This window comes from Hemiscyllium ocellatum, chromosome 6, assembly GCF_020745735.1.
Source record: "Hemiscyllium ocellatum isolate sHemOce1 chromosome 6, sHemOce1.pat.X.cur, whole genome shotgun sequence".
Lineage (NCBI taxonomy): Eukaryota > Metazoa > Chordata > Chondrichthyes > Orectolobiformes > Hemiscylliidae > Hemiscyllium > Hemiscyllium ocellatum.
In genome coordinates, this window is record NC_083406.1 from 54,388,743 (window position 1) to 54,415,497 (window position 26,755).

At 40.1% G+C, this 26,755-nt stretch overlaps 1 protein-coding gene across 3 annotated transcripts in view; it reads right to left on the bottom strand.

The window, feature by feature from the left end:
• The window catches only part of abcc4 (ATP-binding cassette, sub-family C (CFTR/MRP), member 4), a 472,542-nt gene that overhangs the window by 394,347 nt on the left and 51,440 nt on the right, over positions 1 to 26,755 (bottom strand). For all 3 annotated transcript variants that reach the window (XM_060825961.1, XM_060825960.1, XM_060825959.1), the window contains exons 5-6: positions 16,996 to 17,085; positions 14,069 to 14,232 (exon numbers count right to left, since the gene is read on the bottom strand). In XM_060825961.1, coding sequence (XP_060681944.1) covers positions 14,069 to 14,232; positions 16,996 to 17,085 — 254 coding nt within the window. The remainder of the gene's footprint in view (positions 1 to 14,068; positions 14,233 to 16,995; positions 17,086 to 26,755) is intronic.

The window sequence follows — 26,755 nt, forward strand, 5'->3', positions numbered from 1 at the left end:
TGGTTTTGTATTGGGTTCACTGTTTCTTCAAACATTCTTTGCTATTCAGTTGTTTTACCCATTCACAGATTTTCTCAGTTTACTGTGACATTTGCTGTCTTATCTCAATAAAGTTGGCCTTTCCAAAACCTAAAACACAAGAAGCTGATTAGTGCCTTTCAGTTTCAAACATTTCATTGACCTCAACCATGTTACCATAACAATTTGATAAATGTCCACATTTAATTAGGTTACTAATTAAAACCAGCTCAATATTTATTACTAAATGCAACACTGCTTGCCCCCTTGGTACATCCAAGACATGTTGCTGGAGGAAACTATCCCAGATACATACCACAAATTCACTATCTTTCTGACAGGTACTTGTCTACCTCTCCCAATCTATGTTAAAGTCAAAAAAGCTCTTTAATTCCACTGTACAGCTACACATTTTTCTTATTTCTGTGATTATACAAACCAGCATTTCAGAGCTGCTACCAGAGGGTCTATACACCACATATTTTCCAGTTTTCGATCCTTTACTCGTCCTCAGTTCCAGCCATATGGTCTCCACTGATGCCCTTCCCATCATTATATTCTCCCTCACTATCAAAGTCATTTTGTTTCTAATCCATAAAGATATTTCACCGCCTTTGTTACTTTCCCTATCTGTACTCATCAACTTATAATGTGGTATTGTGAGTTGCCAGTTGCAACTTTCCTGAAGACATATCTCAGTTATGATTATTGTGCCAAAATCTCGGATTTGAATTTGTACTTGAGGCACATTTAATTAATTGTGTACACATTGTGCATTTGCACACAGAACTCTTAGTTCGGACACACATTCTAACCTGTTGCTCAGCACTGATGTTTATTATTTTTCTCTTCTAACTTAATCAATACACTTCTTAATGTTTTGCCATTTACTGCCATACCTGAAGTAGGATCCCTGACTATGTCTTCACCCTATCCTGTTCCCTGATTTTGAAACTGTACTGACTTCATCTGAGCCCAAACACCCAACCTACACCCAATTACTAGTTTAAAGTCTTTGTGACCATCCTATTTCATCTTTCCACTAGGACACTGGTCCCAAATCAGTTCAAGTTGAGCCCATCCTAATGATACAGTTTCGTCCTGTCACAATACTGATGCCAGTGCCCCACTAAATGGAACCTCTCCTTGCCACGCAACTGCTTTAGCCACGCATTTAGAACATAGAACATAGAAAAATACAGCGCAGTACAGGTCCTTCGGCCCTCAATGTTTCGCCGATCCAAGCCCACCTAACCTATACTAGCCCACTTTCCTCCATATGCCTATCCAATGCCCGTTTAAATGCCCATAAAGAGGGGGAGTCCACCACTGTTACTGGCAGGGCATTCCATTAACTCACGACTCGCTGAGTAAAGAATCTACCCCTAACATCAGTCCTATACCTACCACCCCTTAATTTAAAGCTATGCCCCCTTGTAATATCTGACTCCATAGGTGGAAAAATTTACTTGCCTAATTTTCTGATCTCTAGCCAACTTGCATGTGGTTCAGGTAATAATCCAGTTCATTAATGTTTTTCCCACTTCCCCAAACACAACCTCATTCCTGTGTTGTTAGCCCTGAAATGAACCACAACAACTGGATCCTCCCCCTTACAGTCAATATCCTTCCCAGCCAGTTTGAGATGTTCCTTACTTGGCACCAGGTCGGCAATGTCCCATCCGTAACTCTCAGTCCTACTTACAAAGGATATTCTAATTATAGAATCTCTTGCCATTTTCTTTTTGCTCCTCCCACTTGAAAGACCTTCTGTACCACTGTGCAGTGGTCAGTTTTCCCATCCTCCCTACAGTCCTTTTCTTCATTCACACAGGGAGCAAAAACCTTGAACGTGTTGGACAAGATCAAGAGATGAGACTCTTCTGATGCTAACTTGAAGCTGCCATCAATCAGCGTCCTGGTTCCCACTAGAAGTTCTGAAGAAAAGTCACAGAACTCCAAATACAACTGTTTTCTCTTACAGGAGCTGCTAGATCTGCTCAGTTTCTTCAGCAATTTCCACTTTTGCTTGTTTCAGGATTCCAGCATCCACAGTTCTTTGCTATCAATTCACTTAACATCATCTCTGCTCTATGAAAACCAACTCCAGCTTCTGTAGTCTTTCTGTGTAGCTCAAATTTCACCTCTGCCCACATGCACATGTGATGTCACTGATGCCTAAGGAAACATCACCACCCTCATTAAGCTCAGACGGACATTCTGTCTTGACCACTCCCACCTCCTACTCCATTTGCACCCCTTATACCACTCCACATGTTCACTCACTATCCCAACTCACAACACCATTCCTCACCCTGCCCTGCATACTAAATTTCATAGGCACTGTGTACATCCCCTGTAGTTAAATGGTAATAAACACAACCCATAAGGTATGAATTGTTCATAACTGAAAACAAAGGCGAGAGCAACTGGACTGACCATGACTTCTGTTTCAGAGTTTTAGACAGAAAAAGAAAGAGATAGAAGTACATTCTCACAGAAACAAAGAGTGCATTGGTGTGGTCAGCAAACAGAATGTTTCAGGTCCTCTGAGAGGGAGGAAGGACAATCTGTCATCAAAGAAACACACTCTGTGGCAGATAACTTTGGAAGATCACTGCGTTCAGCCTGGGAGAAAAAAATCCCTTAAGTGGGTGTTACTACTTGTAGTCAGTTTGGGAATTTTCTGAAAACTAAATGAAGAGCCTTTTGATAAATTTTTAACATTATTACATGGTGAAACGTGAGCACATTAGAAGCTAGAAATGATTGTGGATAGTTTCCTATAAAGTGTGGATTTCAATGGAATGCATGCTCTACACTATGCGCACAATATGAGTCTATCCATTGTGCTAATTCATTAATAAAGACTTTTATTTCTATATTTCCAAGTATCAATTGCACAGTAAGTGATGATTTGCAGATGTATGTGCTGGAAATGTAAAAGTTTTTTTTTAAAGCATATTGATCTCGACAAGGACACAAGCACAGCTCATTTGATTTTATACCTCACAAGTACACTTAGAAAGTAAATGAAAGTTTGATGAGGAAAGTTCTGTTGTACCCGTATACAAACTTTCAATAAATCATGAAAGTACCATATGATAAACCGGTTTGCAAAATCAGCAAAAGGACAGAAAGCAAAGTGTACTGATGATTGGTTGTTCTTTATCCTGACCACTGTGCTTAGACATTAATTAGGGGAATTATCTCTGTAGTTATTAGTTCCCACAAAGTAACAATTAGTAGATGTATGACAAGATTTCATACTGGGAGTTCAAGTAGTTTTTGAAAAGAATGTTAGTGGTCTTCACATAGAAATAAGCACAACTTCTTCTGGCACAAAATTAAAGCAGGAAATACGGTTCAATTATAGCTTACAAAAGAAATTAGGGGCAGTATTAAATCCAAAGAGGAGATATATAAAAGTCCCATTTTCCCATTTAAAAAAGCAACAAGCCTAAGGATTGGAAGTATTTTACAATTCATCAAAAAGAGTGTAAGAGGTTTAATCAGAATAGGGAAAATAAAAGTATCAGAATAAAATTGCAGGGAATATAATAACAGACTATAAAAGTTCTAGAAGTATGTGAAGGGAAAAGGATTAGTAAAGACAAAAGCAGGTTCTTTAATGTCAGAAACTGGGAAATAAAGGTGGGGAACAAAGAAATGACAGAAGAACTGAACATATACTTCATAAAAGAAGGCACAAATAAATTCCCTGAAATGTTTGGAAACCAGATCAAATGAGAAGGCAAAACTGAAGTAAATTAGCATTAGTAAGAAAATGGGCCTAACCATTTTTATCCCAGAGAACTAAAAGAAATTGCCCTGGAAATACTGGATGGATTGGTGGTCACCTTCTGAAATTCTATAGACTCTGAAGCAATTCCTACTAATTGGAGATAGGCAAACGATACTTCTATTCTCACAGATATGATAACAAACAATTGGAAAGCATTAATTAGATGGAAAAGGCCAGCATTGGATTTACGAAAGACAAATCATGCTTAACTAATATAGTGAAGTATTTTTACTCTTCTAGTGCCTTGCTGAATACGTAAGGGAGAACTAGTGGCTTTGGCTTTTCAGAATGCTTTTGATGAGGTCTTCAGAAGACAAAGTTAAAGCACATGGTATAGGGGATAACAAACTGGCATGGATCGAGAATTAGTTAACAGAGAGAAAAGAGAAAATGGGAATAAATGGGTCTTTTTGCTGGATAGCAGGAAGTGATTAGTCAGGTACTGCAAGGATCAGTACTTGGGAGCCCAGCTTTTACTAACACAGAAAATTGACCCAGATGAAGGAATCAAATGGAACATTTTCAAGTTTGCTTAAGATACAAAACTGGCATTATTGAGAGTTGAGAGAAAGCAATGAGGCTTCAAGGTGATTTAGACAATTGAGTTGAGTGAGTGGCCAGATGCAGAACAATGTGGATACATGTATAGTTATTTGTTTTAGTGTCAGAAATACGAGGAGTAATATGTAAACAGTGTTACACTGGGAAGTGCAGATGCATAAAGGAATCTTGATGTCCTTGTATAGAACAACCTCGGTTATCCGAACATCAATTATCCGACTTTCAGATTATCCAAACAAGATCTCAACATCCGAAGTTCGAGATCAGAAACCAGACTCCGTCAGTACCTGTGGAAAGACTTTCTTGGACAAACTGCCCACTAGTGAATTCTACATCTTCTCTCCCACTCTGCCTCTATTTTGTTTCTTTCTTTCTTCACTGCCCTTCTGTCTCATTTTCTCTCTCTCACATTGTCTGGCCCGCTGTGGTCTCCAGCATTTGTTGTTTTCAATTTGATTCCACACAGTTCTTTGTGGGCCGATGAGTATGTCTCTCCAGTGTCATGTTTACTGTCATCACGTCAGCTAAATCTGTAACGTAAGTAAACAGTAATATTTCCAGGGTATAACCTGTCCATTAGCACCTGGCCTCCTCTGCGTTAAATACTGTATCAATTTACTTTTGGATAAACACATCTTGCCAATTGTTTGTTTCCCCCCCTAAAGCGAGGAGGCTACATTGTGTGTTCTTTTACAGTTCTGTTTATTTTTGGCAAGGGGTGGGATGTGAAGGGGAATTTGAAAAATGCTAGTCGTGAGATAATTTAGTAAACATTAAGGATGTAGCTAGGACGCCAAATGTGAGTGATAGAAATGGTGAGTGACCTTCTGAAAAAATACTTCAGCCAATAACCTTGACAAATTCAATGCACCGTTGGCCTGCCTCTCAAGGTAACAAACACCAATTTCATAGCTTTAATCAGCTGGCCTGCTGCCAACACATTCCACCCTGCTGATAAATATCAGTTGAATCCACTTCTCCACTCCTACCTTATGCAATCAGAAATAAAGGTTACAATTCATTATTTTATTCAGAGTGTTTCAACCAGGTCTCCACCCATTCCCCCCACCCAAAAGACATTTGAGAACTCACATAAAACTACAGCAAAGACATCCTTGCTCAGTCCCAGAGTGTCTTTCAGTTTGATTTGATCAAGTTGACTGGTGTAACACACGAGTTGGTGCTTCTGGCTGAAGTTTTGTATCACAGGGTTCCATTTACACTTGAGAATGCTTCCTTTGTTTACGATTAGATCAGTTATCAGAACAAAATACTCCCGCCCATGTCCTTTGGTTAATTGAAATTGTTCTGTACACCAGTCAGTGAGAGTAGACAGATGCAGCAATAAACTAGGAAGGCAAATAAGTGGATTTCAGGTCAGAAGTTCAGATGTCCTACTGCAGTTATACAGGGCATTGGTGACAGTACATCTGGAGTACTACACACACCTTTGTTCTTCCTACCTAAGGAAAGATATACTTGCCAGAGAGTGCAATAGAGATTCACTACACAGGTACTGGGAATGACAGGACTGACCAATGAGGTGAGATTGGTTCAACCTAACCTATATTTACTAGGTTAAAAATCACACAACACCAGGTTATTGTCCAACAGGTTTAATTGGAAGCACACTAGCTTTCGGAGTGATAGCTGGTCCTTCATCAGGTGACAGTGCATCGCTAAATCATGTATTTACTAGAATTCAGAAGAATGAAAGAGAATCAAATTGAAGCACATAACATTCTAACATGCTGTATAGATGTGATGCAGACAGGACATTTATCCTGGCTGAGGAGTCTACAAATAGAGTACACAGTCTCAGATACAGGTAGACTATTTACCACTGGGATGAAAAAAGATTTCTTCACTCAAACCTGCAGCATTCTCTATCACAGAAGTGTCTGAAGCCAAATCACTAAATATACACAAAAGAGATGTACAATTTTTTTCAGATATTAAAGGTATCAAAGGATATCAGAAGAAAGCAGGAATACAAGCATTCAGGTCGTGGATTAGCCACAATCCTATTAAATTGCAGAAAAGTTTCAAGTGACCAAACGGACTATGCAACTAGTTTTTGTGTTTCAGATTAGAAGCAAGTGTCAGAGAATCATTGTCATAGAGTCCTAAAGCTTGGCGATAGGACCTTCGACACAAGCTGGTCCATGCTGACCAAAATGTCTATCCACACTGACCCATTTTCCTACACTTGGCCCATATCCTTCTAAACCTTCCCTATCCATGTATTTATCCAAATGTCTTTTAAATGTTAATGTATCTGCCTCAACAACTTCTGCTGACAGCTTATTCCATATGCGTACCATTCTCTGTATAAAAAGAAGTTGCCCTTCAAGTTTCGTTTTATTCTTTTCCCCCTTAAACTGATGTCCTCTAAGTCCTCGGTTTCCCAACCAATTTCTGGGAAAAAGACTAAGTGCATTCACCCTATGCACGCCTCTCATGATCTTAAGTCTCCTACACTGTAAAGAAAAAAGTCCTAGCTTGTCCAACCTCTCCCTACAACACAGACCGAGTCCTGGCAACATCCTTATTAATTTCTTCAGTACTCTTTCCAGTTTGATAACGTTCTTCATATAGCAAGGTGACCAAAAGTGAATACAATATTCCAAGTGCAACCTCACTAATGTCCTGTACAACTACAACATAACTTCCCGACTCAATGTCCTGATTGATGAAGGCCAGTGTGCCAAAAGCCTTCTTCACTGTCCCGTCTTCCTGTGATTCCATTTTCAGAGTACTGTGCACCTGAACTCCAAAGTCCCTGTTCCACTACATCTTAAGACCCTACCATTCACCATGAAACTCCTGCCTTGATTTCACTTTCCAAAATGCAAGACCTCACTCTTATGTATATTAAAATCCATTTGCTACTTACTGGCCCACTTCCCCAGCTGCAAGATCCTGCTGCAATTCCTGATAACCTTCCTCACTGATGACAATACCACCTATTTTAGTGTCACCCGGAAACCCCCTAATCATGCCTTCTACATTCTCATCCAAATTACTGATATAGATAACAACAGCAATGGGCCCAACACCACCCCTGAAGCATACCGCTAGTCACAGGCCTTCAGTCCAACAAGTGTGTTAAGGTTTCCCTTAGTGGTAAAGCCTGGGACCATTGCATAATTTGATATACATTTAGAACCTGGCCTTTGGTACGCAGGATATAATTTCAGAGCACGAGGATGCCACTAAACCTCAAACATAGTAAACAGTAAAAGAGGATGATAATAAGTTTTGAGGACAAAAACAGATTAGTGAAATGGACAGCCACAAGACAGATTAGATTTAACAATTAAGTGACTCACTTTGTAGGAATATGGGAAAGCCAAATCAAAGAAATGACAATTTTAAAGGAAACGGAGGAACAGAGAAACTTTGTATGTATGCATTCAAGTCTATTAAGGCAGCAAGAAGTCAATTCAAAAATCATTATGGGATCTTCTGTTTTGAGTAAAAGCATGGAATATAGAAGCAAGGAAACCATCGCTAACATTTATAAAACATATCTTAGACACCACAGGATCACAGAACCAGTTTCCTTCTGTGCTGTGCTATGTCTGTCATAACAGCAACAGAAATTTAGTTTGTTCCATAACCAACTATACTTACCTCCATTCATTCTCTATCGGCCTGCAAATTATCTTGTGATCTTAAAGTACTTATCCAATTTCCTTTTGGAAAATATGATTATGTCTACCATCACAGCACTCTCAGGTAGTACAGTCCAGACACAAACCATTCAGTATATTAAAAAAAATGCCTGTGTTGTCACTTGCTCTTTACCAATCACTTTAAAGAATTTTCCTCTGGGCTTCAGTAACCATAAGATGTTAACACAGAAGTACACTACTTGGTTCATCAACTCTGCACTGCCATTCAATGAAATCATGGTTTATCTGATAACCATCAACTTGACTTTTCTGCTTTTTCCCCTGAATATACTTAATGAGTCAACATTTGACAACCCGCTGTCGTATAGAATTCCACAGATTCACATTATCCAACATAAGAAATTTCTCCTCAATTTTGTCTTAAATGAAGGGGAGGGCCTTTAATCTGAAATTATACCCTCTAGTCCTAGATTCTTCTACAAGGGAGACAATCACTGCATTTACCCTATCAAGTCCCCTAATTACCTTTTGTGTTTCAACAAGATTGCCTTTCATTCTAAACTTCAGTGAGTACAGGCCCAACTTACTCAACCTCTTCTCACAAGACAGTACCTCCATACTTGGGATCAATCCAGTGAAAGTTCGTTAGACTGCCTCCAATGCTACTTTATCTAAAAGGGCACCAAAACTATTCATAGCACTCCAGCTTGTGATCTACTCTGTGTCTTGAACAATTTTAGCAAGACTTTACTACTTTAATTCTCTATTCCCTATTAAGTAAAAGATAAATAGTCTGTTTGCCTCCCTTAAAGGAATTAGCTCTCCAGCTATTCTGTCTGGGCACTTTTTTTTCTCACAAGAACTATGTCAGCTTCACTAATCTATCCATCTAAATATAACTGCATTGATTTTTCTCTTCTTTCTTTTAGACATTTTCCAATCAGCCTATATAATACCGACTTCTAGAGTATTTGGGATTTAAACATCTTGGTCCAGAGGCAGGGTCACTACTACTGCATTTGTTTTATGCTTTCTATGTATGGCAGCACATGCTTTGTCTGTTTCATTCTATACACTTGTTGGTACATATGCAAGAGATCACAGTTTTGTTCCTAGATATTTTCTAAACAACCGGTTTGTTGATGTTATTACACATCTCTGGAGTGGATGCAACTTGAATCTGGACCTCCTTACTCAGAGATAGGGATACTATAACTGTACCACAAGATCCACCACACTATTTCTGAGGTTACCTCTGGGTGCTCCTGTTTCCTCCCACAATCCAAAGATGTGGAAGTTAAGTAAATTGGCCATGCCAAAATTGCCCATAGTGTTCAGGAATGTATAAGTTAGGTGCATGAGTCAAGGGTAAATGTACAGTAATAGAGTAGGGAGAATTGGTCGGTGTGGACTTGTTGGGCCGAATGGCTATTTCCACACTGTAGGGATTCTATGATCTATGATTACTTCTCGTTCTTCTAAACTCCAAGGGCTAAAGGCCAAAGTGTTCAACCTTTCCTCATAAGAAGTACACTTTAAGTTTAGAATGTGTTGAACATTTTCTAAACTACTACAATGCAACTGAATTGCTATTACAATAACGAAATCAAAACTATATATAGTACTTCAAATGTGGTCTCACTAACACACTGGACGGATGCAGTAAAGCTTCCTTATTTTTATATTTAATTGCCTTGCAATAAATACCAACATTTGCCTTTCTAATCACGTATTATACTTGCAAACTAATTTTATGCAATTTTGGTACAAGAAAAATTCAATCCCTCTGCGCCATTGAATTCTGCTTTTCTTTTCTTCCTACTGAAGTTGACAAGTTCACATGTTCCCCACATTATATTCCATTGCACAAATTTTTAATAACCCACTTAAACTATCTATATCCTTTAAAGACTCACTACCACCTCGTGATGTCGTCCTTTCTGGCCTATCTTGGTAAAATCAGTTAATTTACTTGTGTGGATTTGACGGGCTGAATGGCCTGTTTCCACACCATAGGAATTCTAAGAAATATGCAATAGCAATTCAAGTAGGCACCACACCCCTTTAGCCTTCTTAGGGCGATTAGGGATGGGGAAAAATGTTGGCCTGGCTCATGAAGTCAGCATCCCACAGATGATTAAAGAAACTGCCTTTTAGAATTCCAAGACACATCTGCAGATTCCTTTTTGATTATCTTGCTTGTTATTTCCTCAAAAGCAAAAATCTATCGGGTAAATATGATTCCCAGCCACAATCATCTACCTGAACAGAACCACTTTTTTTTAGAAAAAAGCTTTCCTGCTATAACCTCTTTAAAAATGGATTTTAATAAATTATTATTGACACATGTTATGCTGACAGGACTAGTTGCATGTGTTTTTGCCACTTCCTCATTTGAAGAATGCTAAACATCAGCTAGCTATTTCCCAAATTCATTGAGACTCTTCCATAAGCTGAACAATTTTGGATTATAATGCATCAATTTCTAAGGTTACTTATTTTAAAACGCAGGAACATATCAGCCTTTAAGTCCATTAGTTTTCAGAGCACTTCAAACTCCTGCTCAATGCCTCTTCCATTTCCTTGTTTCCATTATGCTCTCTCTGCAGAGGACCAACTTTTACTATAGTTCCTCTTTCCCTATTTCATTACTTGTAGAAATTTGTATTGGGTTGGGACTTCAATTATGCATTCACATTGTCTATTTGTTGATGACACAAGACTAAGTGGCATTGTAGACAGTGCAGATGACAATAAAATAATAGAGATATTGCTAAACTTAGTAAACACACAAAAGTGTAAGCAAGTGTAAGGTTATCCATTTTGGACCAAGGAAAGAAAGAACAGGGTACTTTATTGATGGTATGACGTTCATTACAGTTGATGCCCAAAGAGACAGCTGAAGGGCTGCAGGTGCATGCATCTTTAAAATGTGACAAACAGGTGAAGGAGGTCATCAAGCAGGCTAATGGAATGTTGGCCTTTATAACTAGAGTACAGGAGTACAAGGATGCAGGGGTTTTGCTGCAGTTACACAAAACCCTGGTTAAACCTCCACTTGGTAGTACTGAGAGCACCACACATGAGGAAGAATATATTGGTCCTGGAGTGAATATAAAATAAGTTTACAAAACTGATACCTGAACTTCAGGGATTAAGTTATGATGATTGATTATACACATTAGACCTGTTTCATCTAGAAATTAGAAGGTGAAAGATTATCTAATTAAAATCTTCAAGATAGGAAAAGTCAGGATAGGAGAAGATAAACTATTTCCTCTCATTTGGGTATTCTAGAAAAAGGGGGCATAGTCTGAGAATTATTGCCAGACTGTAGAGAGATAATGTTAGGCAGCACATTTATTTACAAAGAATGTTAGATACCTGGAACTCTCTTTCACAAATGACAGTTGATGCTAGATCAGTTGTTAAATTTAATTAGAGATACATAATCTTTTATTAAGTAAAAGGTATTAAGGTATATGGCCAAAGGCAGATATATAGAGTTAAGTCACAGATCAGCTCACTCCTGTTCCTACGTAGATAGTTTTCTCCCAATTTTATTTCCTTCCTCTTTGCTGACTTTTTAGCCACCTTTTGCTGGTTCATAAAGTCTGACTGACATTCTAAGTTATCACCAAGTCTTTGTAGATTTTTAGTGCTCTTTCAATTTCATACTACCCTTAACTTTGTTTATTCAGACATAGATGGATACATCCTCCTCAAAGGGCCTCCCTTTCTTACTGAGATAAATCTTTGACAGCTATTAACTATTTCCTAAAACGTTTGTGACTGAAATAATACCATCTTATTGTTTAATCTATCTGCCAACTAACTTTGACCAATCATCATCCTATCCAATCGTCATCAGTGGGCGGCACGGTGGCACAGTGGTTAGCACTGTTGCCTCACAGCGCCAGAGACCTGGGTTCAATTCCCGCCTCAGGCGACTGACTGTGTGGAGTTTGCACGTTCTCCCCGTGTCTGCGTGGGTTTCCTCCAGGTGCTCCGGTTTCCTCCCACAGTCCAAAGATGTGCGGGTCAGGTGAATTGGCCATGCTAAATTGCCCCTAGTGTTAGGTAAGGGGTAAGTGTGGGGGTATGGGTGGGTTGCGCTTCGGCGGGTCGGTGTGGACTTGTTGGGCCGAAGGGCCTGTTTCCACACTGTAACCTAATCTAATCCTTATTACTGCACTATTCTTCCACACACATTTTTCAACATGAAGCTGAAAATGGAATTTTATCACTTTGTGATCACTGTCACCTACAGGCTTCTGTATCACAACATTACTGATTAATTCTGTCATGAAGATTAATACCATATTATTGGGCAACATCTGCTGACACCAGTACGTTCATTCAATTCACATGTGTGCATTCAAACAGTTTCCTGCAACACAGCCCAAGAGTTTGGAGGGAAAAATAGAGTCATAGGAAGAAGGGCTGTGGACATGATCAGGGACTGGGTGGTAGAGTTAGGGACCCAGGAGAGTTGGCAGGAATTGAGGTTGGGATCCAGGAAATGTGGGGCATTAGGGGTCTCAGAATCCAGGAGAGGATGGAGAATAGTTTTGGGGTGCTCTCTCCCCTGAAATTCTCTCTAATCATTCCACCCTCCCCTGATTCGCATTAAAAAATTGAGTTGTTTAAGTAGTATTAAGAAGCTCTATTAACTGATGTGGGATGGCATGGTGGCTCAGTGTTTAGCCATCGCTGCCTCACAGCACCAGTGATTTGGGTTCTATTTCACTCTTGAGTGATTGTCTGTGTGGAGTTTGCACATTCTGTCCATGCAGGCATGGGTTTACTCCCACAGTCCAAAAATGTGCAGGTTGGGTGCATTGGCCATACTTAATTGCCCTGAAGATGGGTTAGGAGAAAGTGAGACTGCAGATCCTGGAGTTCTGAGTCGAAAAGTGTGGTGCTGGAAAAGCACAGCTGGTCAGGCAGCATCCGAGGAGCAGGCGAGTCAACGTTTCGAGCATGAGCTCTTCACCAGGAATGAGTTAGCCATGGGAAATGTAGGGTTACAGGACGGGACTGGGGTTGGAATGCTGTTTGGAAGTTTGCTGTGGATTCGATGGGCCAAATGACCTGTTTCCACATTGTGGGATTCTACGATGTCTATGCGACAGCTAAAATTTCAGCTTTTGTTATACCAAGTAGATTTATCAATGCAAGTTCACATTATTTGAATTGAAGAATGCACCAGCAACTTTGCAACATTTAACGAACAAAATCCTCATAATGATTATGCATTTGTACTGTCTACATTAATGTCCAGTTGTATTCAGTGAAAGCTGTGAAGAGCATTGGCAGTACATGAATAAGTTGCATAATCAATTACAAAGAGCTAATCTCATCATAAATTTGACCAAAAATTGAATTTGGCAAAGCAATAATGATTTATTTGGGCCACAGTTTAGAGCAACGCCAGGAGAAGCAAGAACATGGGCTACCTTTGAGTTCTCCATGTCTCTGACAAAATGGGAAGCTTTGTGATATAGTCGTATCAGTAGATGTTATCAGAAAGTCATTCTGAATTTCAGCACTGGTGTTATGCCTCTGACAAGTTTGTTAAGTAAAAGCAAGAAACTTGAATGAAGAAAAGACTTCCAGAGTATCTTTCAACAATCTGAAATGATTACTGCATAGATTTTAGCAGCAAATTATGTTAAATTATTTTAGCAGGAAAATCGATGTTTCAGGCCGGAGCCCTTCATCAGGAATTCTGAAACTCTACTTCACTGAATTTATAGGTGCACTTTCATCACAAGGACTATAGAAGTTGATATTCCATCATACGTAGGAACACAAGAATTGTGCAATAGATATTGACCTTGCCAGCAATACCCAAAATCAGAGAACAAATATAAAAAATAAAATTTGAAATTGAAGTTGAAATTTGAAATCTAAATAGAGTCAAAATATTGCTCAAATGTGAAAATCTGAACAAAAGCACATTTAAAATCAAGCATTTCCTAGAAATAAAGTTAATAATTCTCTCCAAAACTCTCAACTTCAGGCTCTTGTAAAATGATCATACCTCAGTTCTGAAAACCACTTTCCAAAAATGGTTTGTGTTGGCATCAGGATAAGCAGTATAACCATTCCAGCCAGGCAAGATGGCCCTATTTCTTGCCAGAGTAGTGCTCCCACTGCAATTGCCTGCAACGGTCCAACCCATAGGAAATGCAGGAATATGGTTAGCTGTAACATTGTTCGGATAAAACATAAGCAATATTAAAAATCGTTGGAAAGATCAAGGAATGAAGAGGAAAAATGAACACACAATATATTGTAACAAAGATACACAATTTGGTAAGCTAACAACATATGCATTAGCATGTGAAAACACTATTTTAGTGCCTAAGCATGGCTGAAGATGATGTTTTATGAAGATATTTCTGAAAAAAACTGACACTTTGTCAAAATGCTATCTTGAACCCATCAGTACATTTTCAAGGATACCAATGTAAAGGTGAATAACAGAATGAGAAGAGATTGCATGATTGGTAAAGACATTAATGTGGATAATGTACCAATTAGTGGTGGCTAACCATTAAATGCCAAGCTTTGTTTAATTTTAAACTACACAGGATGACTCTGATTTTCCTCAATAAAAATATATTTCGTGAAACATTTATGCTGCTTGAATCATGTTTTAGAAACAAGGTATATATGAAGAATTTTCCTGAAAATACTCAACATTCTGAATAAATGCAAGTTTCAGATGCATAACTCATTGCATCCTTTAAAAAAGATTTCTGTGTCACTAACATCATGGAAAATTTATGTTCTCAAATATTAGTATCCAAAGTGGTTTTTGTTCATTTTATGTAGATTTGGAGTTGATAGAGATGACAACAGAACAATTAAGAAAGGTAGAAAACATTGAATTATAAATATTTACAGTGTAGAAAGAGGCCATTCAACCCATTTTGTCCATTAAAGCTGACGGATAGCCAGCTTAATCCTACCTCGCAGCCAATAGTCCATAGTCATGAGTCGTGGCACTTGCAGCACCCATCCATTACTTATTAAATGTTTTGAGGATTTCTGCATCTAACACCTATACAATCACTGAGTTACTGATCCCAAGCACCCTGTGCACTAAAATATTTTCCATTGAATTCCCTTAAAATCGCCAACATCTGAAGTCCATGGCTTCTCTAGCCATGGACTCCTTAAACTCATCACTTGCCAAGGAATGATGACCTTTACATAAAACCACCACCAGTTGTGTGCCTCTAATGAGACAGCAGCTTTATGGTCTGGGAGGACTAAGGCAACTTTACTTGATTTTACTCTTCAAACAAAGGAAATACGACTTCTCAATCAAAACGCTCATATTTTTATATATTTAAATTAGACCTTGCCTCAACCATAATAGCGCAGCCACTAGAGTTCTGGAGGAGCAGTAAAACGAAGAGCTATAAAATGCAGGAAAATTGACTAATCAAGTGGCTACAGCAGTGGCAAATGTAGTTCAGTTCAGTGAAGTATAACACTAACAATGTAAGGGGGTACACACAATACAGCAGAAAACTGAGAAATGTAGAGGAGCAAAGAGATATTGCACTATCTACAGATACTTGAAGATAGCTGGACAGGTAGATAAGGTAATTGAGCATACATGTGGTTTGACTAGATTAGATTACTTAGTGTGGAAACAGGCCCTTCAGCCCAACAAGTCCACACTGACCCTCCGAAGAGCAACCCACCCAGATCCATTCCCCTACACCTAACACTATGGGTAATTTAGCATGGTCAATTCACCTAACCTCCACATTCTTTGAACTGTGGGAGGAAAGTAGTGTAAAGTGGACAAATGAGATTATCACTAATAGAAAAACAGGAAGTAGATTATTGTCTGAATGACTACAGGTTAAAAAAGGGGAAAGAGCAACAAGGCCTGAATGCCCTCATAGACCAGTTGCTGAAAAGCAGGCAGGTGCAGCAGGTGGTGAAGGCAACAGACGGCACATCGGCCTTCATAGCGTGATTCGCACCAATCAACCCCACCACCCCGTGGCCTAACACTTCAATTCCCCCTCCTACTCCACCAAGGACATACAGGTCCTAGGCCTCCTCCATCACCACTAACCAGCTGATGCCTGGAGGAAGAACGCCTCATCTGCCTCGGTACCCTCCAACCACACAGCAACAATGTGGATTTCACCAGTTTCCTCATTTCCCCTCCCCCCAGTTCTAACCTTCCAACTCAGCATCGCCCTCATGACCTGTCCATCTTCTTTCCCACCTATTCGCTCCACTCTCTTCTGTAACCTATCACCATTACCCTCACCTCGATCTACCTATCGCACTCTCATCTACCTTCCCCCCCCCTCCCCCAGCCCATCCCCCTCCTACTTATCTCTCCACCCCTCAGCTCACAGCCAAATTCCTGATGAAGGGCTTTTGCTCAAAATATTGGTTCTCCTGCTCCTCGAATGCTGCCTGACCTGCTGTGCTTTTCCAGCACCACACTCTTGACATTTAAGACACAGTTCCAGATTAACAATGACTTGATGTTTTATAAAAGCCAAAAGAACTGCAGATTCTGTAAATCAAAAACAAAAGCTGAAATTGCTGGAGAAGCTCAGCAGATCTGGCTGCATCTGTGGAGGGAAGCTCATGTTTCGGGTTACCCAAAATGTTAACTCTAGATTTCTCTTCGTGGATGCAGCCAGATTTGATGAACGTTTTCATTTGTTAATGATTAATAAGTTGTCTGACTCATTCTGTTGAGAAATAGGTCACTGATTTAGTTTATGCTTTGTTTTTTCTTAAATAAAATCACTCATCATAGCATTCGTATTGTACAAAAATACAAATGCATTTTAAAAAAAGAGAATATTGATTACATTTACAGGGTTAGGGGTGTATGGAAACAAGAATGATTGTGAATGTGTGAATGGTGACTGTCTCCAGCCCTATCCATTCACCCAATTATCACATAGTACATATTACCTGATCAAACTTATTAACATCATTGGACAACAGGTTCACTATCTGACCTGTTGTTGTCTTTGCCAATGCAACATTGCTGAGACGAAGAGCCTAAAAAAGACAAAGTTATTACTCTGAATTAATTTCAAATGGTAGTTCATAAACAACATGCATTGTTTGGTTCATGAATGGCATTCCCTATCACATATATTAGTGTTAAATGTCATTAGTTGGGAGACATGCTCCCATGCACAGCAAGTGAAAGAATCAGACAAAGACTGTTTAAAAGAAATGAATAAGAAGAAGAAATTTAAGTATCTTAAGTAAATAACTTTTCCAAGACAAGGTTCTAAAAACAATTACCTTATTAAATGTACCGTATGAATCCTTGAAACGATTCCCTTAGCTATTACAAACATCACATACAGGTCACTCCGCTATAACTTGTGTTTCGATGATGTGATTTCGCGTAACACGATTGACAAATTGGGGCACTTTGTAAAGCATTAATTTTTAAAACATGTATTGGCTGTTATGTGATTACAGAATCACACAAAACGTTGATTCTAGAGCACAACATTTCTATAAGGCAGGGTTGCACAAGAACGCAACCGTCGCGTTATAGAAGAGTTACTCGTCTTACAAGTTCAAAATAAAATTTAGCAAGCAACGGTTTCTACTTCCCAGCCCTGAGTTGGATTCTTCCAGAAGTTTCCAATTATATTGGGTACAATCATCAATTAGATAAAGTATAAAAACATCAGAAACCCCCACTGTGCTTTTGTATTGCTGAAAAAAAGACAATGTCAAAATTTTGTCTTCCAAATTTACTGATGGGTGCAAGAATACTAATATGAAAAGGGAAGAATAGCATGAAAACAGTGTTGACTGGTTAATAATTAGATTCTGATTTTTAGAGGCATTGCCATCAGTTAGATGATGGCGGACAGTCAATTTACAAAATCTGATGAACCAGAGAATGGGTCACTTATTTACTTATTTCAAACAGACACATGTTCTATCTGAAAAGAAGAGGGTCCTGTTATTATTTCTGCAATATCCAGTATTAGCAGTGCACCACGTTGTTAGCCTGACTAATTTGGATTGGATGGTAGTGTAATTCTTAGCAACGTATTCACCACTAATAGAATATTGCTGTTATTACCAGTTACACAAGGAAGATATCAATTCAATACCAATTAGACACTAGGAATGTCGACCATACATCCCAAAGACTGATAAATCACATTCAACTGTATATCCTGGAGTTGTCTATAATAAGCAAAGTAATGACCGAACCCAAACAGCCAGTAATTGGAAAACTCAAAAGCGCCTGATGTTAAATGTAATCCTGCAATTGGATAGCATTTGATAAATAGTCCCGACTGCACTAAGAACGAAAATGACAACCAAGCTCAAGTTCTGTACTAGGTTATGGACCAGGCCAGAACCCCTCAAAATATTTCAAGGAGGAAGCCCAGACCCTAACTGTGCTAATTATTTTAAGAAGGTGTGTCATGGATATTTCAGGAGTGATGCAACTGGTCAAAAACCTTCGGTTTTAAACAAAACAGAATTTAATTACAGAATGTTGAATGAAACGAAAACAAGAGAACAAAATACATAATAACCTATCCAAAAACCCAACAGACTACCCCTACTTAAATGATGCTGTTCCAAATGCATACAACAGTCCCCATAAATACCCTCTTGGCATAAAGGTAAACAGACACTGGTTCTCCCAGGAGAGGAGTAGGCAGAGAGATTGAGCATGGAACCTCCTACTGTAGCTGTTTCTCTAGACTTCCCAGCTGAAACTGACCAACAGCTCTGGACAGCCAGATTGCTAAAACTAAGACAAACCAGAGAAAGGCTGACCTGGGAGAACTGGAATTCTTCTTTCATTGTACAAACTTTTTTTTAAAAAACTTAAACGTTTCTTTAAGTAGATAAACCCAGATATATCAGAACCTCTGCATTTACGATCCTTTGAAACAAAACCGAAGACAGAATAACCTTGTCAAAGGAGCAGCATCGGCACAACTATCAAACAAATCTCTGACAAAGTTTGTGAAGGTTTGTAGCTCAGGTTGAGATTTAGGGTGTAGGCAACGAAATGTCGGGATATCAAACCTACACCCTAAATCTCTGACATTGTATTTCTATGAAACATCAGGAATAAGACAGCCAGTTCCAAGGTTTAAGCAGCCTATCAAAAACACATTGGTACCAGTAATGCTGCCACTTAGGTAAGAATTACACATGCTAGGAAACTCCACCACTTGCATGTAAACTTTCTAACATAAGGGAAATGCACCCTTATTTGCTTACATTTGGAAGCTACGCTTGTCCTATCCAGAGCATTTGCAGAAAGTCAGGTATGGGCATTTGGGCTGGAGAAGAAAATTAAACTAGCAGGTTACACAATGTAGAATTTGTTAATTAATTAAAAAGGATTCTCTTTGTTATTAACTAAAACTATGATCCAAAATTGATCCCACATAGCCCCAGTACCACCACTTGTCAGGAGCATATCCATAATATTAGTTGCTCTCAAGACTGAGAATAAAGAACTTCAAATTCAAGATCATCACAAATATTCCTTACAAGGCTGGGTAACATAAGGTTAGTACTCAGTTACTCACCTCTGAAGATTCCACTAAAGTTCTAGTACAGCAGTACAATTTGCATTTATAGATATATCCCAAAATGCATCACCCAGGTAATATAAATAAAAACTCATCTAATTTGGCACACAAGAGATAATAGGCTTATAGCTGTGGGATGAGGTGTTGAATCAAAGTTCAATTGGAGTGGAGCTAAGTGGGAGTGAGAGCACACAAAGCTGACCTAAGTGACTTTTGGAGATTTGAAAAATAAAACCATAAGAAATAGAAACAGGAGCAGGTACATCTACCCCTGGAACTTGCTCAGCCATTCAACAGTACCATGACTGATTCAACATTCATCATCTCTACTTTCCAGCTTTTCCCTCTTAACCTTTGATTCCCCTATTGATCAAGAATCTAGCTCAGCCTTACACATACACAAGGACATTACTACACAGGCGTTTGTGGAAAGGAGTTTCAAAGTGTCTTAACACTCAGGAATTCCTCATCTCAGTCCTAAATTGGCATCCTTTATTCTGAGACTATGCCCCCTGGTCTGAGACTCTTGTATGAGGGAAAACATCATTTTATCAAGCCATTTAAAAATCAAATGAGATCATCTCTCATTCTTTGAAACTCAAGCAGAAACCCAACCTGTTTAGCCTTGGTTCATAAGACAACTCCTCCATGTCAAGGATTTTTAAAAATGTATTCATATTGTGGGGGTCCGGCCAACTTCCTGTCCTTAGTTGCCCTTGAAAAAGGGGTATTGAGCTGCCTCTGTGATTCACTGCAGTCCACCTGCTGTGGGTTGACCCAGAATACCATTAAGGAGACAAATCCACAATTTTGATCCAGCAATAGTGAAGGAAAGGCAATACATTTCCAAATCAGGAAGATGGGAAACCTGAAGGTGGTGTTCCCATATATCAGCTGCCCCTGTCCTTCTAGATGGAAGTGGTCATGTGTTTGGAAGGTGCTATCTTTGGTGAATTTCTGCAGTGCATCTTATTAGACAGTACACACTGCTGCTACTGTGCGTTGATGTTTGAGGGAGTGGATGCTTGTGAATATAGTGCCAATCAAGTGGGCTGTTTTGTCCTGGATGGTGTCAAACCTCTTGAGTGCTGTTATGGTTGCACTCATCCAGGCAAGTGGAGAACATTCCATCACAGTCCTAATTTGTGCCTTGTGGATAGTGGTCAGGTTTTCGGGAGTCAGGAGGTGAGTTATTCCCTGCAATATTCCCAGTCTCTGACCTGTTCCTGTAGCCACTGCACTTATTTATTTTGTAAGAGGCAGGCCCAGGTAGCAGCGGTGGAACCGATGACCTAGGCAACAGCAGCAGCAATAGGCTTGAACAGCAGTAGTAGTGGTGGTGGTGGCGATTGTTGGTGCAGCTGAACACAGCCCCAAAGAAACAAAACAAAAAACAAAAAAGGAAGGCAATGCCTCAGTTCAAGAGAACTTTCCCTGCAGAACAATGGCTGTGACCAGCAAGCTCGGAGTCTTTCCTCAACTGAGGAGATTCTAATCGAGCCATCGCGTTTATATGATGAGTTCAGTTGAGTTTCTAATCAATGATAACTCCCAGGATGTTGATAGTGGAGGGATTCACCATTTTAGGTCAAGGGGCAATGCTCGATTATCTCTTATTGGTGTTGGTCATTGACCAGCATTTGTGAGGCATGAATGTTACTTGCCACTTGTCAGCCCAACACTAAATATTGAGTTGCATTTGGACATGCACTGCTTCAGTGTCTGAATCATCACGAACGGTGCTGAATATTGTGCAATCACCAGCAAACATCCCCACTTCAGACCTGATGATGGAGGAAAGGTCATGTATGAAGCAACTGAAGATTGTTGGATCTAGGATGTTAATTTGAGGAGCTCCTGCAGAGATGCTCTTGAGCAAAGATAGACATCCAATAACAACCATCTTCCTATGTGACAGACATGACTCCAACCAGATTGCCATTGAATCTAGTTTTGCTAGTGCTCATTGATGCCACACTTCATAACAGTTGGATGGGTTTTTGAATGGTAAGGGAATTAAGAGTTATGGGATGATGCATAGGAGAAACTGAGACAATGGATAGATTAGCATCCATCTTTATGAATGGTAGAATAGGCATGATGGGCCAAATGGCCTACTCCAACTTCTATCACTTTGATATGCAGCCTGGATGTCAAGGGCTGTCATTCTCGCCTCACCTCTGGAACTCGGTTCTTTTTTTCTTGTTTGAACCAAGGCTTTAATGAGGTCAGGAGCTGAGTGGTCCTGGTGGAACCCAAACTGGGCGTCATTTAGCAGTTATTGTTCAGCAGATGCTGCTTAGTAGCACTGTTGATAACGCATTCTGGTGAAACGAAAAACCTGGGAACTACAGATCAGTAACCCTAATATCTGTGATAGATAAATTACTTAACAAGATTCTGAGATAAGATATACATGCATTTGAAAAAAACAGGGTTTGATTAGAAGTAATCAGCATCACTTTGTGCGTGGAAGATCCTCACAAATTTGTTAGAGCTCTTTGAAGAAGTGACCAGGAAGGTTGACATGGACAGTGTGGTAGATGTAGTCCAAATGGATTTCAGTAAGTCCTTTGATAAGGTCCCACATGGTAGGCTGCTCTGAAAGTTTCGTTCACATGGAAAGCAGGTGACCTGGCAAATTGGATACACAACTGGTCTAATAGTAAGAAGCAGAAGGTGATAGTGGAGGGATGCTCATCAGACTGGAGGTCTGTGACTAGTGGAGTGCCTCAGGGGCCGTTGCTAGGCTCATTGCTTTTTGTTTTGATTTGGGTGAGAATGTATAAGGCATGATTAGTAAGTTTGCAGATGACACTAAAATAGGTGGCAGCGTGGACAGTGAGGAAACTGATCAGATATTGCGGCAGGACCTTGATCAGCTGGGGATGTAGGCCAAGAAATAGCAAATGCAATGTACTATAGGTAAATGTGTGGTCTTGCGTTTTGGAAAATCAAATCAAGGCAGGAGTTTCATGGTGAATGGTAGGATCTTAAGGAGTGTAATGGAACAGAGGGGCCTTGGAGTTCAGATGCATGGTTCTCTGAAAGTGGAGTCACATGTAGACAGAAAGGGCAGTGAAGGCGGCTTTTGGTACACTGGCCTTCATCAGTCATGGCACTGAGTACGTAAGTTAGGAGGTTATGTTGCAGTTCTACAGGATATTGACGAGACCACATTTGGAGTATTATATTCAGTTTTCATCACCTTGCTATAGGAAGGTTTTTTTTTAAACTGGAAAGAATGCAGAAGAAATCTACAATGATATTGCCAGGATACAAGGACCCGAGTTACAGGGAGTGGTTGGACAAGCTAGGACTCTTTTCTTGTGAGTATAGGGGACTGAGGGTGTGTCTTTTAGAAGTGTATAAATTCATGAGAGGCATGGATTGGGTGAATGTACTCAGTCTTTTTCTCAGGGATAGGGAATTGAGGACTAGAGGGCATCAGTTTTTTTGTTATAGGGAAAAGCTTAAAAGCGAACCTGAGAGGCAACATTTTTTTAAAAACACAGAGGATGGTACGCATATGGAATAAGTTGCCAGGGGAAGTGGTTGAGATGGGTACATTAACAATATTTAAAAGGCATTTTGACAAATACATGGATAGAAAAGGTTTAGAAGGATATGGGCTGAAAATGTGTTGCTGGTTAAAGTGCAGGAGGTCAGGCAGCATCCAAGGAACAGGAAATTCGCCTGTTCCTTGGATGCTGCCTGACCTGCTGCACTTTAACCAGCAACACATTTTCAGCTCTGATCTCCAGCATCTGCAGACCTCACTTTTTACTTAGAAGGATATGGGCCAAGTGCAGTGAAATGGGGTTAGCGTGGATGGACACTTTGGTCAGCATGGTCCAGTGTGGCCAAAAGGCCTGTCTCCGTGCTGTAGGACTCTATGACTCTATGCTACTGAACTACTCTGTGGGTAATCAGCAAAAGGTTTCCTTGCCTGTGTTTAACCCGAAGCCATGAGATTTTGTGGGATCCAGAGTCAATGTTGAGGACTCCCAGAGCAACTCCTCCTGACTGTGTCACCACCTCTGCTAAATCTATCCAGAGATGGTGATACTGGTGTCTGGGAATTGTCTGTAAAGTATGATTCAGTGAATATGACTATGTCAGGCTATTGCATGACTAGTCTCAAAGACAGCTATCCCAATTTTAGTACTAGCCCCCAGTTGTTCATGAGGAGAACTTTGCAGGGTCAACAGAGCTGTTTCTGCTGTTTTCTTTTCCAGTGCCTAGGTTGATGCCAGGTGATCTGTCTGATTTCATTTCTTTGAGACTTTGTGGTGATTCGTACAACTGAATGGTTTGCAAGGTCATTTCAGAGGGTAACTAAGAGTCAACCACATTGCTATGGGTCTGGAGTCACATGTAGGCCAGACCAGGTGAAGATGGTAGGTTTCCGTCCCTGAAAGACATTAACGAACTGGATGGGATTTTCCAACAATCGATAAATGATTTCATGGTCCGACTGAACCTTCTCTGAACTGCCTCCAATTAATGATATCGTTCCCTAAATACGGGATCAAGATGATAGATGAAAGCAGAGCAATAAACCTTGACTTTAGCAAGGCCTTCAACCAGGTACCACATAGCACACTGACTGGTAAGGATAGACAAAACAAGACAATTGGACCCAAAACTGGCTTGAAAGTAGGAGGGTGCTGGTAGTGGGTTCTTTTTCAGACTGGAGGCCTGTGACAAGTGGTATGCCGCAAGAATCGGTACCAAGCCTACTGTATTTTGTCATTTACGTAAATGATCTGAATGCAAATACAAGATGAAAGGTTAGTAAGTTTGAAGACGACACCAAAATTGGTAGAGTAGTGGATAGCGAAGGTGGTTTACCTCAGAGTACAATGGGACTTTGATCAGATGGGCTAATGGGCTGAAGAGTGGCAACTGGAGTTTAACTTTTAGAAATATGAAGTGAGGCAAATCAGGGCAAGACTTATACACTTAATGGCAAATCCTGGGGAGTGCTATCAAATAAACCGACCTTGGGAGGTGGGTTTACAGTTCTTTGAAAGGGTGCAGGTAGACAGGGCAGCATTTGGTATGCTTGCCTTTATTGGTCAGTGCATTGAGTATAGGAGTTGAGAAGTCATGTTGCAGTTACACAGGACATTGGTTAGGTCACTTCTGAAATACTACATTCAATTCTGGTCTCCCAGTTGTAGGAAAGCAATGATAATCTTGAAAAGATTCAGAAGAAATTTAGAAGGATGTCGCCAGGGTTGAAGGATTACAGCTGTAGAGAGACGCTGAATAGACTGGGGCTATTTCCCTTTAGTGGCAGAGCCTGAGGGGTGACCTTAGAAGTTCATAAAATCATGAAGTTCACAAATAGGGTCAATAGCAAAAGGTCTTTTTCCTAGCACAGAGGAATCCAAAACTGGAGGGCATAAGTTTAACGTTTTGGGGGGGGGGGGGGGGGGGGGGGGAAGGGAGTTCAAAAGGACCTGGGGTGCAACATTTTCTTTAGAGAGTGGTGCGTGTGTGGAATGAACTGCCAGAGGCGGTGGAGGGGGCTGGTACATTTACGACATTTAAAAGGTACCTGGATGGATACATATACAAAAAGTGTTTAGAAGGATATGGGCCAAATGCTGGCAAATGGGATTAGATTACTTTAGGATATCTGGTTGGCATGGACGTGTTAGAACAAAGAGTCTGTTTCCGTGCTGTAACATCTCTATGACTCCATTATAGAGGCTCATGAAATATTGAAGGGATTAGATAAGGTGAATAACCAAGATAGTTCCCAGAATTGGGGAGTCCAAAACTAGGGGTCATAGGTTTAAATAAGAGAGGGGAAAAATTTTAAAGCGACCTGAGGGACAACTTCTTCATACAGAGAGTGGTGCATATATGGAACAACTGCCAGAGGGAGTGGTAGAGGCTGGCATAATTACAGCACTTAAAAAGCATTTGGACAGGTACATGGGAAGGAAAGGCTTAGAGGAATGTGGGATAAACACAGGCCACAGATTAGCTCAGTTTAGGAAACCTGTTCAGAATGGACGAGTTGGGCTGAAAGGCCTGATTTCAGGCTGTATGACTCTAAAATAAAAGCATTGCTTTCATTTAGCGTAAAATGGTCCCAGTCTTGCACACCAAAACCCTTGAAGTCAGGGCCAAAATTCCATTAGACTTTCTGATTAGCTGTTGCATGTGCATGCGAGCTTTCTGTGTTTCATGTACAGGTATCCCCAAATCCTCCTTTTCCCACATTTGCCAAGATTTTCCTTACTTACTTAACCTATCATTATCTCGCTGTAAACTGTTTGTATCCTTGTCACCATCTGCCCTTCCGCCTTTTTTTTGGTCATTGAAGGCTAGTGGTATTATCGTTAGACTGCTAATCCAAGGTAAGATTCTGAGGACCCAGGTTCAAATCCGGTCATAGCAGATGGTAGAATTGAACTCAATTTTTAAAATAATTTTATAAACTGGAATTAAGAATCTACTGATGACCATGAAATCACTGCTGATCGTTGGAAAAACTAATGTCCTTAAGGAAAGAAAATCTGCCATCCTTACCTGGTCTGGCCTACATGTGACTCCAGACATACAGCAATGCCGTTGACTTACAATTGCGCTCTGAAATGGCGTAGCAAGCCGGTCAGCTGTACCAATATTTACCAAGTCTTAAAGAAATGAAACTGGATGGATCATTTGCATGTGGAGTCAACTTTCTGAGGAAGTGATGGATGCGGGTACAATTACAATGTTTCAAAGACACTTGGATGGATATCTGAATAGGAAAGGTTTAGAGGGATATAGACCAAGAACAGGCAGGTGTGACTACTTAATAGCTTGGGATTATATTCAGCATGGACTGATTGGACTAGAGGGCCTGTTTCCATACTGTATGACTGTGACCTGGTATTGGCCTTGGTATCAGAAAAGTCACCATCCCAGTCGACCCTGCAAAGTCCCTTTTACCAACATCTGGGGTGAGTGCCAAAATTTGGAGTGCTGTCTCACAGATAGTCACACACAACACTAACCAAACAACAGCCTGACAAAATCGTTCTCATGGAATCATAACTTTCAGACACTGTCCCAAGCACCATCACCATCCCCGGATATCATTTGTCCCACCAGCAGGATAGACCTGGCAG